We start from the raw sequence: 17,924 nt of genomic DNA, 5'->3' as shown, positions 1-17,924 counted from the left end.
TTCTCAATAGAAAAATTGCAAGTCTGCCTCTGCTTTTGCTGCCTTGCTATCCCTCTACATTACAAAGCTGAACTGTTGTGTGAAAGGTGAGCTAGGGTAGGCTTCTTGTTACTCCTTAGTCTGCTGCTTCAGAGGTTCCAGTTATTTCAGGACTCGTATGAAGCAGACCCTATAATTGGGCCGTTTTAGCAGTTTCACTGATGATTTGTTTCCTGCTCTATCTTCCATGCTCGTATGTGAATCTCATTTATGATCTTCATTTTGCCTTTGTAAGATGAGTCTCAGGACATCTCTGTGCACAGACATTGGTAAGGTGTCAGGAATCATCAGACCTCTTCCTTTGCTGTTCTGCTGAAGCAAGCAGGCAAATATGTTCATGCTGTGGTGTCAGATGATGCTCACTGTATCTTTAGACTTTGCTGTAAGCAATTCTCATTTTGCATCTTATGGAATTCCCCTCTTCCCTCAAATTGGATTACTTAAAACTTTGAATTCCCTGCTCTTACTGCCTTCTGTGACACAGTTTTTCACATAATTAATAATTTAAAATTAACTCAGATACTAGCCCTGCAAAAAAGACACCATCACTTACATTACCACTGCACATTAACCAACGTTACAATAAATTAAATAGATTTCCTTTCTCTTGTGGTTTGTGTGTGCTCATCATTATTTTATGTTATGGAAATTAAATAACTCTTCCCTAAATTCTAGTTAATGTGTGTACTTGTTCAAAATCACTGCTTAAATATAGTAGATAAAGCCAACTAGAGGAAAACTGCACAGGCTGCAGTAGCTGCTTGTTTATTACATTCCATCTGCCTTTAATTGTGCAGCCCTTGATGATGGATGAGGCTGACTCTTCAGTTAGCCTCAATTTTTAAAGTAAGTTGTCAAGCCTCTCAGATGGTGGCTCAAAAGTGAAAGAACTTGGAGGCCTGGGATTTTTCCTGAATAGAGATCGAGGTTGAGCAAGTGCTCAGTCTGGGATACTACAGACTTCAAGACTGATTCTGGTGCTTGTTATTTTCTCACCTGCAGATGGGATTCACAGGGTTTAAAAACTGGCTCTTGAAGATTTGCAAGGGATCTGTGAATTCAGCACCAGGACTTCTCCCAGTTTGTCTCTCTTGATCCATTTGAAACTGTGGGCATTTTTCTTCAGCATACGTCAGCGTGCTTGTATGAAATACTTAACTCTTCTGAGTGGTAGTTTTCAGTACCAATTTCTCCAGTTCCTAAATTACTGTCTGCTCTGATTTGTTGGTTTGGGGTTTTTTTTGTTTGTTTTATTTCTTTACTTGTTAGTTGGAATAGAGATTGGATGTTAAAATATTTTATTACTGCTAAACTTCAAGGGCTTTTTATTTCCCTGAAAAGAAATTTTTTCAGTAACACAACCATTACTGCCAAAGTAGAATAGCAAATAGTGTAAAATGGTTCTTATCTATTAAATGAAGGTTGCATTCATTTCTCAAATCTGTAATGGTGGTCATCAGTTCTTAAGTCTGTGATATTTCCTTTCAAAGTACAACAGCTGTGTGGAAGAGGGGAACACTTCTCTTCCTCCTTCCCATTCACAATGTCCTCCTCTTTTCATTTCTTTAATCTGGTAGGCTTGGTGTTTGCTTCCATTCTATGTCTTGAGACATATAATGATTATTTAACAATTACTGTGCAATTCTTTTTCTTTGTACTTCATTCCTCCTAATTGCTTTCTCTATGCTTGAAAAGTAATGGTTCTCTTATTTTCTTTAGAATGTTCCCTTTTATATTTTTTTTTCTTTGTACCAATGAAGGTATGCTTTTATTTGACCTTTTATGTATTTATTTATTCATGGACAGAGATTGTTGGATTCAGAATAAATTTTCCATAGTCTCATGGACGCAAATCTTTGCTTTTTCATTAAATACGGATATCCACTGTGTTCTACTCTTATTTTCATTTTAAGAAGACAGACAATTTAGGATACCGTTTTTACTCAATTTCTGCTGTACCTGTTTGCCGTTCTGCATGTGTAGATATAGCAAACAGTATTTGCCAGCCTTATGTTGAATCCACACAGGTTTGGTCCAGCTGGAACCCCCCAGGGGTGTCTTTTGTAGCAAATTATTGTCTTCCATGTGAGATTACAAACTGCACAGACGCAGTTGTCCAAATATACTTGGTATGTTTTTGTTTCAGTCTCCCTCACAAGATAGAAATTTGAGTAGGATGACTTCTCCACACATCACTAGTCACAATCAACACGTAAAAATGATATACATTCTGAAGAACACTGACAGTAAGTTTTTGTTTTATGTGCAGCAGTGAGTGAATTGGCATTCTAGCCTTTGCTTCTCTCTTCTCCCTCTTATTTAAGCTGTCACACGGTTTTATGATGCATTTGATTACTTTTCATTTTGTAGATACATGTACTATGTGCATCTGTTCACAGAGATGTAATTATAGAGGAGAATTAGCTTCCAAATGTTTAATATTTTTTCCTTACAGGCATTTAATTACATTGCTTTCTGTGTTAGTAAGTTGTCTGATAATGCACTTTCATGCTCTTCAGAGAAAGCTGAACTGATTATTTGCTTAAAATGTAAATAGTTTGTAAGCCAATGTGGTGGCTTATGATATATTGTTCTCTCTCTTTTTTTTTTTTTTTTTCTTTTTACTGGCCTGGGTCAACACAGTGCCTGCTTTATTCTGCATTTGTATTGCTGCCAATGAAAATATTTTCATGGAAAGATTTCCCTTTTATTTACATGGAAAAAAAATTTGATGTGGCAGACTGGTGGTAGTTGTTGTTTTGTGGGTTTTTTTTTCTTTTTTGTGACATATGAGCAGAACATCCCAATTATGTCCAGAACTGTGAGGCAGGTGACACAGCAGTACTGTTTGCCTGAAAAAAAGTCAAGCAGTGGCCTATGAATGTATGCTAGCACTGGTATCAGTAAGAGGGCTCATAGAGTGCAGGTTGAACATGAGAAACTTACTTCCCATAAAGCTTCTAGGATCAGGCCTCAAAACCAGCTGAAATAGAGACTATCAGGCAGGAAACAGTGCAAAGTACTGTAGAAACCATGCTCTGAAACATCAAATGCTATCCCATATGGTTAGTTATCTAAAAAGTTTCAGACTACCAAGTATAGTTTGGTTGGATAATACTACTTAAATTTACTGGCATTTTGGCTGTTTAAGTTGTACTCTTATGACAGCACATTTGCATTAAGCATTATTAAAATGTCCTGTCCCTGTTACTTTATTGTGAGTTCGGAATATTGAAGGATAATGTGCTAAATCTTAAACAAAAACAACAACAACAAAAACCAAACAGCCCCGTACAAAAAAAAATACAAGAACAAAACAACAGTCTTTGCTCATTACAGTGAGCATCATGTGATGTTTTTTTCTAATGTTTCTGTGATGCAACAAGTCATGACAAGGAGATAGTGATATAGGAGAACACAGAAAACTAAATGTACTTCAGGATGTAAATGGGACAATAAAGTGAAGGGCAGTGTGAGGTTTGAATATAATGTTTACAAACTTGACTAATCCTCCTGTCTGAGCTATGACAACACTGCTACTCAGCAAGGTTTATCAGCTGAAATGAAGTACTGAATGTGAAGCAGTAACAAACCCTCCCCAGAAGTCTGATCTAGACTGGTGTAATATCAAGGATGTGTGGCTGCTGTGCACAGACATAGCATGTGCTATGGAAATAGCTGGTGTTAGTTTATCTAAGATGATAGTTACCTGTCAGTAAAGTTGTCTTAACGCATTTACACTGGCCATCACAGCTTGGACAATATTACTAGGTGAGAAGCAAATGCAATTTGGAAATTTTTGTTACTTTAAAACTGGAAGTGTGTGGGACAAAGTGGCTGTTGTGGTTGACACAGGAAAGCTGAAGGGCCATGTTTTGAAACACAAGTGGCTTCTGAGATTACCGGTATGAACAGAGACTAGAAGTTCAGGGTGTAAGGACCTTGGGTCTGTTCTCAAAGGTTTGTGTTAGCTGTGTACATTGAATGTCACTTTTGGGGAAAGCAATTCTGTCAGTTGGAGAGAGAATGTATGGCAGTGATGTTAGTTTTCTTTGTGCTCTTCCCACAAGCTTTCCAGATGATAGTAAGGCAGAACTTGGCAGGGGTAACAGATCTCTGAGGTCTTATCAGAGCTTTATTTCATGTTGTTCTCTTTTGGATGCCTCAGGGCAGTTGCATAACCATGAAACAGAAGCTACATAACCTAGAAGGAATTACCAAAACAACTATTAGATTGTGCATCTTTTCTGGTCTAATTATATAAATATGCTCTATTATTTATAAAACTCCATCACTGTGTTTCTTTTTTTTTTTTTTTCTGCACCACTAAATTTTGCTCTTAAGACTTTCAGAGCTGTTTTTTGAGCATACAGATTTAGGACAGGACTGGTCTCAAGTGGCACTGTAACATTCAATATTAAATAACTGTTTCAGATTGCAGCCAAGAGGAAAATCAGATGACAGCCAAATCTTAAGCCATAAAATTGAAGAGGAAAGCCATGGAAATTTCTCAATTCATCATACCTGCTGTTTTGAACATCTTAATGAACTATGTATAACTTTCTCCTTCCTCAAATAACTTCTTAACCACAGTGCTTACTTTTCACGTGGTTGCTCCAGTCAAGCTCAACAGCAGTACTATGCCAAGAAAGGCAAGAGCACTTTTATTTATTTATTTTTTTAATTAACACTGCATAATTCCAGTTACATCTGTCAGGCTTTAAAAAATTGCAGGAAATAATCATTAAAAGAGTTCTTGGGAGGCAGAATATTGGAACGGTGAAGATGCTGCCGTCAAATACGCAGTTACATAGCTTCATATGAGATTAGTTATCAACAACCAAGATAAGTATGGTTTTCCTGGAGAGTACAAACTGAAGAAGAGTTCCACTGCCTGAATTCTGAATCAGTGGAAGGCACACCGTGGGGCAGAGCTATGGACTGTTTCCAGTCTGCTCTGTGTTTGGGCTTTCCATGCATATGTTTGTCATTTCAAGCACAAACAAATGTAGGATTTGTTAAAGCTGTTTATTTTAAATATCTTTAGTAAGTGCAAGAAACTGTGATTGCAACTAGGAATAGCAATTCTTCAGATCTCTGAAAACTTGCATGCTTTCTAGACAATTGAGGTCTTGTGTCTCTCTACCTCTGTAGATTACGTTGTGTTCTGCCGTGTGCTTGTGTGGTGGGGCTATATATTTAGTTGACAGTTGTCAATTTTAAGTCTTTTTTCTCGTAGAGTAGCTGTGCTGAGCTTGCTCCGCTGGATGGCTTATTATGGTGAAAATGGCATCTTTCTGACACAGAGCATGAACCTGATTTGCTGGGCTCTGTGAAATGTGTGTGTTTGGGGGAGATTGCTTTAGTTCATTGCTCAAACAATTCATTTTTATTGGCTGAAGTTTAATTTTACTTTTTGGAGCTGAAACTCTGTTCCCCAGTGGTGTGCCCCAGGGATTGATGCTGGGGCCAGTCCTCTTCAATATTTTTATTGATGACCTGGATGAGGGCATTGAGTACACCCTCAGTAAGTTTGCAGAGGACACCGAGTTGGCAGGAAGTGTCAATCTGCCTGGGGGTAGCAAGGCCCTACAGAGAGGTCTGGACAGGCTGGGTTGCTGGGCTGAAGCCAATGGGATGAGGTTCAACAAGACCAAGTGCTGAGTCCTGCACTTCAGCTACGACAACCCCAGGCAACATTACAAGCTTGGGGCAGAGTGGCAAGTGGAAGACTATGTAGAGGAAACAGACCTGGGAGTATTGGTCAGTACTTGGCTGAACATGAGCCACCAGTGTGCCCAGGTGGCTAAGAAGGCCACTGGCATCCTGGCTTGTATTAGAAATAGTGATTCTAACAGGATTAGAGAAGTAATTGTACCTCTGTACTCAGCACTGGTGAGGCCGCACCTCAAGTACTGTGTTCACTTTTGGGCCCCTTACTGCAAGAAAGACACCTAGGCCCTGGAGCATGTCCAGAAAAGGGTAACTAAGCTGGTGAGGAGTCTGGAGCACAGGCCTTATGAGAAGCAACTGAGGGAGCTGGGATTGTTTAGTCTGGAGAAGAGGAGGCTCGGGAGACCCTATTGCTGCCCAGGGAAGTGGTGGAATCACCAACCCTGGAAGTGTTCAAGGAACATTTAGACATTGTGTTGAGTGGCATGGTTGAGTGAGAATTATTGCTGATAGGCGGATGGTTGGGCTGGATGATCTTGTCTGTTCAAACCTTGATGATTCTATGATTCTATGAAATTTTAAGGACACAGTTCAGCAGTATGGTGAAGGGAATCTCATCAGAAGTATGCTTCAAGTCTGTGAAGTTCTTAGTTAGATGTGCACTTAAATAGTATTTGCTGAATTGAGCATGACTGGATATACCAGCTGAATTGGCAGAGGCTCTTCAACTTTTCCATTGCCTTAGTGTTCTGTATCATACTGAAGCATCTTTAAAATGTCATTATTGGCTCAAAGTTAAAGAGTTGAGAGGTTTTGAAACTGTATTCTGGATCAAGAATGCACTTGTGTTGAACAAGAGCTGTGAGATCTGTTGCTGTGCCCTGTAGGTGCTTTAGAATATTCATTTTTAGACCACATTGGAAAACAAAAAAATTCTTCCAATTGAAGAGGCATGTTCTACCATGACTCTTTGCTGCAGTGTGTCACATCCATACTTGAAACACCTAACCTGGTGAACACCAGCCCACCTTGAAGAATTACCCTAAGAGGTAGTATGCAAACTTGATCTCACTTGTGCTGGGTTCAAGCAGACCAGACACAAACCTGGTTCACTCAGGAAGTTTCGAGAGTGTGATAGTACAGGGCTAGAGTGAACCTTGTAAACTCTACTTCAGACAGACAGATCAATTCTTCCAGAACACTGGCTCCTTGAGTGCTTGCATCTGGGTTTGTTGGATTTAAATTAACCTAGGAGTCTTTTCGAGGAGTATGCTTTGAGTGTATTTGGGTTATTCAGATTTTCTGTCTGTGCACAACTGACTGAAGTGTTTGAAGTCTGGGAGCCAGAGCAATCCTCACAAAACAGAGCGGTTTCAGCTGCCCTCTCAATTAAATGTTAATTGATGCAATAGTCACCCAGAATGGGGTGCTTCACCAAGCGTCCTTCACCACTGTTTTGTGTTACTGGGCTAGTGAATATTGCTGGGGGAGAAGGGGAACTAAAGGTACCTTAATATAAACCTTGAAGTGCTTTTCCTTAGTTGGACTCTGTTACTGCTGCTTTAAAAGTTTTATTATGTACTACAAAGAAACAGTGGATGTGATTCCTATTCATAACTGTTTCCTTCCACTTTCCTACATCAATGGGCTGAAATGAGACCTGAACAGGGGGAAAAAGAGGTATATACTGTAGATTGTGAATAATAGATTTAAATAGAGTAATTGGTGCAAAGGAATTGAACTGAGAGTTCACTTTGGAGAAATATGCTTTGCATTATGTGTATTTATCTTTCCTCTTCTGGACTTGTCTGTATGATTTTTGAGTCAATTGTACAGCTTTACAACAAAGTTCTGATCCCTGTCCTCCCTATCCTTCCTCTCAAGTCAGAATATTTTCTGCTATATAAAACAACTTCATTAGAAGAGATGGTCATACACATGATAGTTTCATGGCTAACAAACAAGTCAGAGGCATGTGAGATGTAACAAGACAAACACAAACCTAGATTTTACAAAGTCTGACAGATTTTCTTACTGTTGGGCTACTGAACAAGAGAGGTTGAGGGAAGCTTAGGACTGCTCATACACCAGTAAAAGCATCAGCATAGTTCTAAATTACTGGCTGTCTGCACCACAGTAGGAAAGCAGGCAGAGAAATACCTGATAATTCCTGGTGTGATTCAAAGACAGAGTGATCTCTGTGACCTTGTGTAAATGGTTATTGGTACATCTACAGTTAAATTCATAGATTTGTATCTTTTCTGATTCTGTAACTGGACCTGAAGGAAGTAACATCCATTGATTTTTGTCTATGTGCTGTATGTATATCTCTTCTGACTATAGTGCCTCGTGAGTGGCATTTGCTCTGTGAATGATTTTACCTGTTGGTTTAATTTAATGTGGATTTTATAGGTTTCAGTACGTGTTAATTTGTAGATAACTTGGATCTAGCTTTTTTAGGTTTAAAAAGATAGTTACATGTGAAACATGTTGCTAAGGCCATTGATGTTAGCTGAGTAAGTAGTAGTTAACGTGTAACATTTACTCCAGTTTTGAACATAGTTTCTTAGCTAATTAGATCAGGTATGTTCACTTACTCTATCATAAAAAACATTGTAATAACTAAAAATTGATTTTCTCCTAAATCTTTATGGTTAAGCATGATGCCATATGGTACTGGATATCCCTTTGACCAGTTTTGTCTTGGCTGTGTCCCCTCCCTTGTGCACTTCTTGGCCTCCTCACTGTCAAGGCAGCATGAAAGGCAGAGAAGTCCTTGGCTTGATGTAAGCAGTGCTCATCAACAACTAGAACATCAGCATGTTGACAATAGTATTCTTATCCTAAATCAAAAACACAGGGCCATGCTAGGTGCTCTGAAGAAAATTTAACTCTATCCCAGCTGAAACCAGGACTTACTAATCTATTTGACCTTGGGCAGTGGATGTTTTACTATAAATAGCAGCAAAAACCTAACTACAGGTAGAGGTAAACAAAACATGAAACTATTTGGAGTTCTGTGTGGGTCCCAGGCAAAGTTTTTCTTTGAAGCCCATGGAAAAGGCAGCAAGCTGCCTGATAGACAGCAATGGAAAGAAAGTCTTCGAGTCCTCTGTTGCAGAGGACCAAAGGTACCTTAATATAAATCTTGCGGTGCTTTTCCTTAGTTGGGCTCTGCTTCTGCTGCTTTAGAAGTTTTATTATGTACTGGCTTCCGCCAGAGCTAGCTGATTAATAATGGCATAAAAGCTGGGGGCCAATTCTGACTTGCAGTTTGATCAAGGCAGACGTTGGTTCTCTAGCTTCTGCCGATGTTGTTTATCGGAAATGGGCATTTTGCTTTTTTTTTTTTTAATTATGTATTAAGTTTGGCCTGCTTTTCCTATGACCTAGTTCTGAGCCTTGCTTTATTCTGATACTCAGCTCACACAGAATTGTTTGGTAGGGTTGGGGAAAAAAAGAGGAAAGAAGACCAACAGCACATGTTACCATATATTGTATTTGTATATCACATGTGGAACACTCAAGTAAGGTGATAGTCTGTGGCAAACCCAGATGGTAGCTTTTGGTTCCAGTTCTTCTAAGCTCTAGAAATTCTTTGGTGAGGTAGTTCAGGGTTTTTGCTTAGATCTGTGGCTGTGGCAGTACTTTGGATTGTGGGTGGAATGGAAAATCATTGTTTCTGATTTTGCAAGACTTAGGAAGGGGCCTTTTCATTCCACTGAGATGCTAGCTGCAGTAGGAAAATTGTGAAATAAAGGTGTTATCAAGGGGGATTTTTGAATTTAATATAACAAATCCTCTGTGAGAGGGGTCTATATATACTTATTTATTTATTTATTTATTTATTTTGGGGGGGGGGGGGGGGGGGGGGGGGGTTGTTTGCTTGTTTGTTTTTCTTTTTCAATGGCAGTCTTGAAGCTTTCACTAGAGGAAGTAGATGACTTTGAATTTAAACAGCAGGTTTCCTAGTCATAGAACTGGTCTAATAAGAAAGTTGTTACCCAAATAAAACCTCGCTTCATGCTGCTATCCTTGCAGTTTGTTCCATGTACATCGTCTGAAGGTTTCTACCAGGAAACCTACTTTCACCTCCACCTCCCTTTTCTCCCGTGAGTAATCTCTTTTTGCAGTTCTTAATGAAACTACCGTCATATAGGCTGTGATCTGTGTTGCTGGTGTTACTGAACCCTTGAAGGGATTGATATTTATATAATACCAGATGAATAAATAATCTCTGCAGTGCTCTGGAGGTTACCGGATAAGAGACAGTTTTTGTGCGGCTTAGGTATTGCACTTTAAATCTCACTGATATTCTTATGCTCTCCTGTACTCAGTTTGTCGTAAAGTTATTTATGTCTGATAAATTTCCTTCTAAATACTTGTAAAAGTAGCTTTGAAGAGTAAGATTTGAATTAACCTCTTTTTTCCTAGGAGTGTTTTCAGGTTTGAAACCATTCCAATAATGTCTGAATGCACTTCAGTGGCAATCAGCTGTAAGCTAATAGTTTTGCCTGTGGACAGAAAGTTGTCCTGTAAAATACATAATTGAGGATGATTCACTCAGCAGTATTGCCTCACTAATGAAGCTAAATCTCATCCTGCTGTAAATGTTATGAATAGTAAGTCACTGGTATTTACTTCAAGCATGCTTGTGTGATTGCTCCAACCCTCTGGAAAAGGACAAGGGAGGAGTGGTTTTAGACTAAGACAGGGGAGGTTTAGGTTAGATATTAGGAGGAAGTTTTTCCCCCAGAGGGTGGTGACACACTGGAACAGGTTGCCCAAGGAGGTTGTGGATGCCCCATCCCTGGAGGCATTCAAGACCAGGCTGCCCGGAGCCACATCCAGCCTGGTCTAGTGGCTGGCAACCTTGCATGTAGCAGGGGAGTTGAAACTAGATGATCTTTATGGTTCTTTTCAACCCATAGAATCTATGATGATTCTATGGGATTAAAAACAAACAAAGCAACAACACAGGGATTTCTGTAAGAATTTGCATTGCATAAGGCTTTTCTTTTATTTCCTTATACTTCCATTGACCTTTCTTTCCTAAGCCAGTTTTCGGCCAAAAGATAGGAAGATGATCAGTATGCTGCCTTTTATTGCAAAAGAGAGACTGCCACAGAAGCAAGGATGGTTTCTTTGGTCTTCTGCTGACTTCTCTCCTTCTTTGTCATCGTTCTCTTTACTTTTAGCTTGTCTCTGAAAAGAGGACCTAGAAGCCCAGCAATTATTTCATGTGTGCTTTGGAATAGGAAACTCTCTAGGAAATGTGTAGCTAGGCATCTCTTTGGAAGCAGACATAAGTTACAGATATACGTCTTTGTCCAACATATCTATCTGATGCAAATGCTCTCGCTAAACCAAGAGTGAATTTCTGGAATCTGCTCTGTTCAATTCCTCCTTGCTGTATGTTATACTTCTCATCACTGAAGATGATATTTTGTGCACAGCACCCTAACATTGCCTGTTGAAAGCTGAATAAAATTTCTTATTGTTGTGCTAAATTGGTGCTGTAGAGTAATTGCAGTAAATCTTTCTTTTTAGCTGATTGCTTGGTAACTCCAGAGTATCAGAAGTGGTAGCAATCCTAGGTGTTAATTTTTTATGTAAAAATCAAAGTTCTTTGCACGCAAATGGTTTAATGTTAATGCTGCTCTCCCAAATGAGAGCCCTTCAAAATGAATCCTCACTGAAGCAAGTATAACACTAACAACCTCTGAAACAGAGTAACAACGGAACTGGGAAGTATGAAATAGATGTTTAATTTAAACAAGTTCTGAATTGTCACTGAAATAAGTTCTAATTATATATAGAAGTATTTTATTGAATTGGAGTGCAGTTTTCAAAGGAGAGAGTGTTATCAGAGTGGAATTAATGAATCCTGGTTTCTTACAAATCTCTTTCATATTTGAATTCTCTGCTTAGTAATAAGATTACAGTTCTTCCCACTTAAAAGTGATGAGCGCTGTCTTGGATTCTTCTGTTCTCCCTAAGCTTGGTAGGTTTTCCAGTATTTAATAACACGTGGACTTTCCTGCAACAGGCCTGTGAATTGTCCTTTGTTCTCTGTTAGTAGTTTTCACAAAACTTTTCAGAACTTAATTATCCTTGAAAGATTTTTCTCCTGATTTGAAATTAAACAATATTTTCATAGGGTGGGTGGGAAGCTGAGAAGAAGCTGACAGATGAGCAGAATGTTTGATAATGAAAGTTGTAGAGGAACAGCCTAGAATTTTGCTTCTACTTTTGTTAATATGACCAGGATATGTTGGATTGGTTGTGCTCTAAGTAACGGTTTGTTGAATTGTGAATTGTGTAAAGCTGGTATCCTAGAGTTAATCTATTGTACCTTTTGCAGGTGGAGATTTACATTTTACCTTTATATATTTACCTATGGAGTACGGTTCCTGAAAAAGGTAGGCACTTGCATTATTATGCTTTCATAACACATCAGAGACTTTTCTGAAACCTTACGTAGATGTAATGTAGAGCACAGGCATAAAATTGACATTCACGAGGAACAAAAATTAAATTTTAATTTGCGTTCCTAAAATGAGTTGCCATTGGCACTGGTAAGGAATTTAACTGCTTAACAAATGGGACAAAAAAAAATCCATGGGTATAGTAACATGCTTAGCTCACATTATTACTTTCCATTATCGGCATTAAACAAATAGTAAGGCTTACCGAAGTATTCAGCTCAACTTTTGCATCATTCTTATTTAAATTCCTCTGGCAGAAGTGGATTTTTAATAACAAGGAAAATCTACTAGTGATTTTAAATATACTATTTTTTGCTTGTTCTTTGTCTGGTGTACTTTGGAAAGATGTATCATGGGCTTTCCTGTCAATGGTATGTTTCTGGTGATTTGAAACAGAGAAAGATGTTAATAGCCTCCAGTTGCCTTTACCATAGGCCTATTAACCTAACCATTGGTTGTTGTATTTATCTGTGGTGCAAATTTTTACAGCATTGCTAGTTCCCGCAGCTTTTGTACAAGCAATATATATGTAAACCTGAGAGATTGGATTTATGGGAATGTGTGGTCTCAGTTGTTTATGTAATTTTGACTATTTGTTTTGTACAAAAAATTGACGCAATAGGATGTATCCTACATGCTTCTGGTGATTTGTAAACAGAAGTATAAGCTGGGGGTTAGAGATGTAAAAAACATCATTTTTAGAGTTGTGATTCTTGAGATTGTCTCAGGTGATTAAACTTGGTGCCAGCAGGACTAATTATGCCCCTCTGCAGGGAGGGGACATTGGAGCTGTTCTCAGCCACTTAACAGTGGTCAGCCTCAGATGCAGTGTGTGTGCCTGCCCTCCCAATGGACCCAAGCCATGTGCTATGCACAACCTCTTCTTGAAAGTTCCCACTCTGTAGTTCACTCATGCTCCATGATCTAGTGTTCTTTTTTCTGCCTTCAATTTTTCCCACTATTGTGGCATGAAATACAAAAATAGACTTAATGATAAGCAATCAAGTGGATGTTGCCACCATGGTGAGTGCTGTACGCTTCACAGTTGGCTTCTGACCTATTAGGATGCTTTTGCTCAATGCAGAAGAGTTACTACTCAAAGTCATATTATTCTAGCAGTGTTTGACAGGGAGAGTAGCCATGGCGCAACAGAATAAAAAAAATGTTTTTATTTTTCCCTGTGGCTGTGTTGTATATTTTTTTTTTCTGGCTTATTGGCATATGCATAGTAGTATGTATGATGTAATGTTCTTCAGCTCACAATAGAATTTTAGGGAGCAGTGTGATTTCTTTAAATCAAAATTATTTAAATATTTCACTCTTGATAGTAATTCATTCAGCAAACAGAGAATCCTCTTTTAAGTAAAGCAGCCCTATTCTTATTTTATTTTTCAACTTCAAAGTATTTTATTTTGTTAAATATGTTGTAAATATGCTGAAACGTGAGGAAAGAGATATTACTTAAGAATAGTTCTTGTATAAATGTAAGGGATGCTTCAGTGATTGTGGTGGACATAGACCAGATCTCTTTCAAAAGTGTACCCAAGTGCTTAACATCTTTTGAGAGGATAATCTCGTGTCCCTCGTGGTTTCAGAATAACTAATTTTTTTTCCAGCAACCTCTTCTGGTTTTGTTCTTTCCCACTACCTTTGGGAATGAGAAAGAAGACGACTAATATTTTTATATTAGTCAACTTTAAATTAAAAAAAAAAAAATGAAGACAACGCTCTCAGAATCTGCTAACTAAACTGAAGCCTTACAGTAACAAGGCAGCAGCTTCCTTGCACAGCACAATGAAAGTGTCTGCTATTGAAAAAGTCTGAACACCAACACTTTTTAAACACTGTAAAGAATACAGCAAATGCATATTTCATTACAAGCTATTGTGAGCAGTGTCTACCGGTTGAGATGATGTGCAGATTGTGGATGTCTTCCTCCCAGTTCAGCATATTGCTGCAGCATGAGATGGACATTAGTCAAATACCTTGTTCACCATATAATTGTGTATATTTTAATTATTCACTTTTACCCAGTACTGTAAATGAGTCTCACATCATTTTATGCTGTTGTCATTATTCCAGTGTTCTCATATACTTATTTCTTCCACATAGAAATGTATGTAAATGACAAAATTAAGACTGTTTATGTATTTGCCTAATCTCCATAGTAACATTGTGTAAGCAAAAGAAAATAGAGGCTTTTTGCTGTGCATCAGACACCAAAGACTTTAGTGGATCCACTTAGGGGGGAAAATCTAGATTTGCAAGAATTAAAATCCAAACCAAGCAAGCCAATTTGCCACACTGGTTTTCAAGGTGCTACTTCTAGTAATCCTGTCACAATTTTTTTATATTACTATTATTTTTTTTTTTTACAAAGAATATATTGCTTGGAAGTAAGAATCCTGTTGAAAGATCTTGTTTAGCAAGTTGGTGCAACCCTCTCTCAAACTGATGAATTGATTTACAGAGTGGCTGGGAAATTGTCATGGAATTTCACAGATGCTGTGAGAAAGAAATGTGGTCTCAGAAATATGGTTTGTGTTTTGGGCAGTCTTGTGTGGAGCCAGGAACTGGACTAAATGAGCCTTGTGCCTCATCCCTTCCAACTCAGGATATTTTATGATTCTGTGATAAATTGCTGGTGATAAAGCCACTGGTCTCAGCTGGTGAAGGAAAAACTATGTGAAAGCCTATGCAAAGACATCTGGTGACTTAGGGGGACCTAATGTTTCTTAGAGGTTTTGAAATGTGAATCAACTCATCTGTACAAACGGCTGTCCCTAAAACACAAATCCCAGTGCTTTGTCTCTTCTATAGTTTCTCTGTTGGCTCTTGAATTACCAAGCAATGAAATACTCTGATCTCTGTTTTCTTGTCCTTTCCTTCTGACCTGACCTGGTCTTCTCTTGACCTGTTGCTGCTTTGCTTTGCTGCTTATGCTGTTGCTGACCTAATGGTTGCTTTTATCTGCAATTGGCTCTCCTTGGTTTGAGGGTGACATTCATCTTTTCATGCAAGACTGGTATGGAGACTGTCAATTACTTAAGCACTGCAAGTTTTGAGGACCTTTCCAATGTGCTGGCCCATTGCCCAGAGGCTAATTTCACTTTTTGGACTCTTTCTGAAAACACATTTCTTATAATGCCCACAGGACGTGAATCATTGCTGCTTTGTCTTCTACTGTCACCTTCCCTTTTTCCTACATAAAATGATATTACTGCATCAGTGCAGTGTCAGCAAAAGAAAAAATTGGTGTTTCCATCAAACCACCTGAGGAAACACTAAGAAGGATACGATGCCAAACGACCATTCTTGCAAAAAGTGTCACTGTGTCTTTGGTGGCTTTGTACAGCTGACAAGCTTATCTAGTTCATTTTGGAAGATATGCTGATGCTTAATAAGCAGTAATTAGATAACAAACTTGTCAATTCTGTTTTAGTCCTGAAACTCTGAGTGGGTCTGTCAGCATGGCACCCCTGCTGACATTGACTTATTTTTAGAATGGAAGTTTTATATCGGTCTTGGTAAAGCATCTCACATGGAGAAATAAGCATCAGATTTCTGCTTTGCTCCTCACTTCCCTACCACAGGCACATGAAAGCTAATAAAGCTGCAATTTAGAGCAGTTGTACATCTCTTATCTCTTCAAAATGCCATGGCAAGCACGTTTGCATTACTCTCCATTTCTGCGGATAATGGCTGATCTGGATAAAAAGAAATCTGATGATGTACTGCACTCAGTAAAGCAACCTGTAACTCTTTGTAGTAGCAACTGCACGTGATACGATGCATCAACTCTTTTGCCATGCTGTAATTGCTGAGTACATTGCTGAAAGTTTTGAAACTTTATAATCACTGAAAGCTGTCTTCTTATCAAACTGTTCTCTTGAGTTATGTCATTTTCCAGTGACAATGGTGGAGATGGGAAAGGGGGAAAGAGCTCCACTTCAGACCTTACCAAGCTTTCATTTTTCTTGAAACTATAGGGTGTTTGAAAAGAAGAAAATGAAGTCCCTTTTCTTAAGTGTGTCCTAGGTAGGATGTGGCCTGTTACTGCCCTAATGTTTCTGCGTGCACTTGGAGAGGACTTCGCTTCCTAATGCTTTTTGTTTTGTTTTTTTTTTGTGAGAAAGGATGCTCCATTCCACTGCTGAGATGAATTGGTGTGTTCTTTGTTTTCCTGGAACAGAATAGCAACAGCAGTGCACATAGGTGTTGTGGTCCTGGGAGATTTGTAAAAGCATTGAAAATGCCACTTTGGATTGCTTCTAAATGAGAATTTTAGACCTAATGTCAGACCACCTGCATTTGAAATGCAAAAGAGAATTTGTTACTTCTTGGTGTGGTGACTAATATTTGATGTTTGCTGTTATATCTTTATCTCTTGACCATAGAGATTGTTAACCTCTGAGGAAGTAAAGCAGCTGTTGATTCCCACAGCGGTAATTAACTCTGTAGGATTTGTATTTAGGGAAAGAGGTGTCTCTGTGATGAAAATTGAGTTCATATCCTGTGGGAAGTAAGACAAGATGGGGACATGGGATGTTTAGTTGGAGTAGTGTCTCAGTTGCCATTCTGGTTTTGGAATTTTTCTTCTGTTTAGCAGTTTTGCAGCTATTCTAAAATTTGCTATCAAACTATTTAGTAGCTTCACTGTATGCTGTGTCTTGCGTCAGTTTTATCACTGATCTTTCACCTTCAGTTTTCTTCAGATTCCCGCCATCCATGTAGTTAATTTATTTTTCTTTTAGGGAGTTCTCTCTATAGCAAGACTACAGAAGAACTTTTGTTCAGATTTGCTTTTGAATTAATTTCAAACATCCCATTCCTTCCCAAAGCAGTACTTCACAGTCATCTGATCTCTTTGGCCTTTAGGGAAAAAAACTTCCATAAGACAAGATTACCAGGCAGTGCTTTCTCTGTGTCCTGCTCATCCGTACATCAGGACTGTTTGCTGATGCTTTGAAGACTTCTGGCCAGAGTAATGTTGTTGCTCACACACTCCCTGAAAAGTGAGGAGATACTATCACCATAAAATTACTACTATATTATTCTGTACATTTCTGTCATTTAATCTTCCTTTAAATGGAAACCGCTCTTAAATGACAGACAAATGAATATTGCATTCTGGCTGTATTATCACAAAGTCATCTCCAGTACTGTGAAACTTAGACTTAATTGAGTCACTCTTCCTATTTTAAAGAGCATGTACACGTTTTCTCTAATATGAAAGTGAGATTTCACTGTACTCAGTTCACCTGTTTCGGTCTTAGCCATGTAGTGTCTCAGCAGGCTTGTGGGATGCCCAACATACAATATAAATGCTGCCCTGTACTGACTCAATAAAGTAACTTAATTCTGTCACAAATTATTTTGCCTAAAAAACAAGAAAATTTCTAATTTCACAGCTATACATTAGGCTTTTCTTTGAACTGATGTTCTCTTTCCTTGATTGTTTTTGTGAACAATCTAGCTGCTGATGCTTAATTGTACCTCTGTGAAGCCATGGATTTGGTTGCTCACTTGTTTCTTTCTTCCTTGTCTGGTTCATGTAGTTTTGGAAAGAATGACCTGACCCTGGAAAGTTTGACATGTTTGAGGGGCACTTCTGACCACCTTACCAGTGCCTGCTATATAGCCCAGAGTTCAACAGGACAAATGTCAGTGCTGCTGTGGTTGACTTGCTCTGAATGTGCTGAGGAAAGCAAGCCAGGATGCAGC

General features: G+C 38.6%; 1 protein-coding gene and 1 long non-coding RNA gene across 12 annotated transcripts in view; one reads left to right on the top strand and one right to left on the bottom strand.

Moving 5' to 3' along the window:
- The window catches only part of CERS6 (ceramide synthase 6), a 114,748-nt gene that overhangs the window by 43,493 nt on the left and 53,331 nt on the right, over window positions 1-17,924 (top strand). For both annotated transcript variants that reach the window (XM_025152632.3, XM_025152631.3), the window contains exon 4: window positions 12,077-12,134. In XM_025152632.3, the coding sequence (XP_025008400.1) occupies window positions 12,077-12,134 (58 nt within the window). The remainder of the gene's footprint in view (window positions 1-12,076; window positions 12,135-17,924) is intronic.
- LOC107053827 overlaps window positions 2,434-17,924 on the bottom strand; it is a 29,519-nt gene continuing 14,028 nt past the window's right edge. For 8 of the 10 annotated variants that reach the window (XR_005861687.2, XR_005861683.2, XR_005861684.2 and 5 more), the window contains one exon: window positions 10,696-17,208. This is a non-coding gene — a long non-coding RNA (uncharacterized LOC107053827). Of the gene's footprint in view, window positions 4,244-10,695; window positions 17,209-17,924 lie in introns of those variants that run through there. The other 2 variants (XR_005861689.2, XR_005861688.2) reach the window with 2 other exon arrangements.

Source organism: Gallus gallus, chromosome 7 (genome assembly GCF_016699485.2).
Source record: "Gallus gallus isolate bGalGal1 chromosome 7, bGalGal1.mat.broiler.GRCg7b, whole genome shotgun sequence".
In the NCBI taxonomy this organism is placed as follows: domain Eukaryota; kingdom Metazoa; phylum Chordata; class Aves; order Galliformes; family Phasianidae; genus Gallus; species Gallus gallus.
This window is presented reverse-complemented; position numbering and strand designations above follow the sequence as displayed.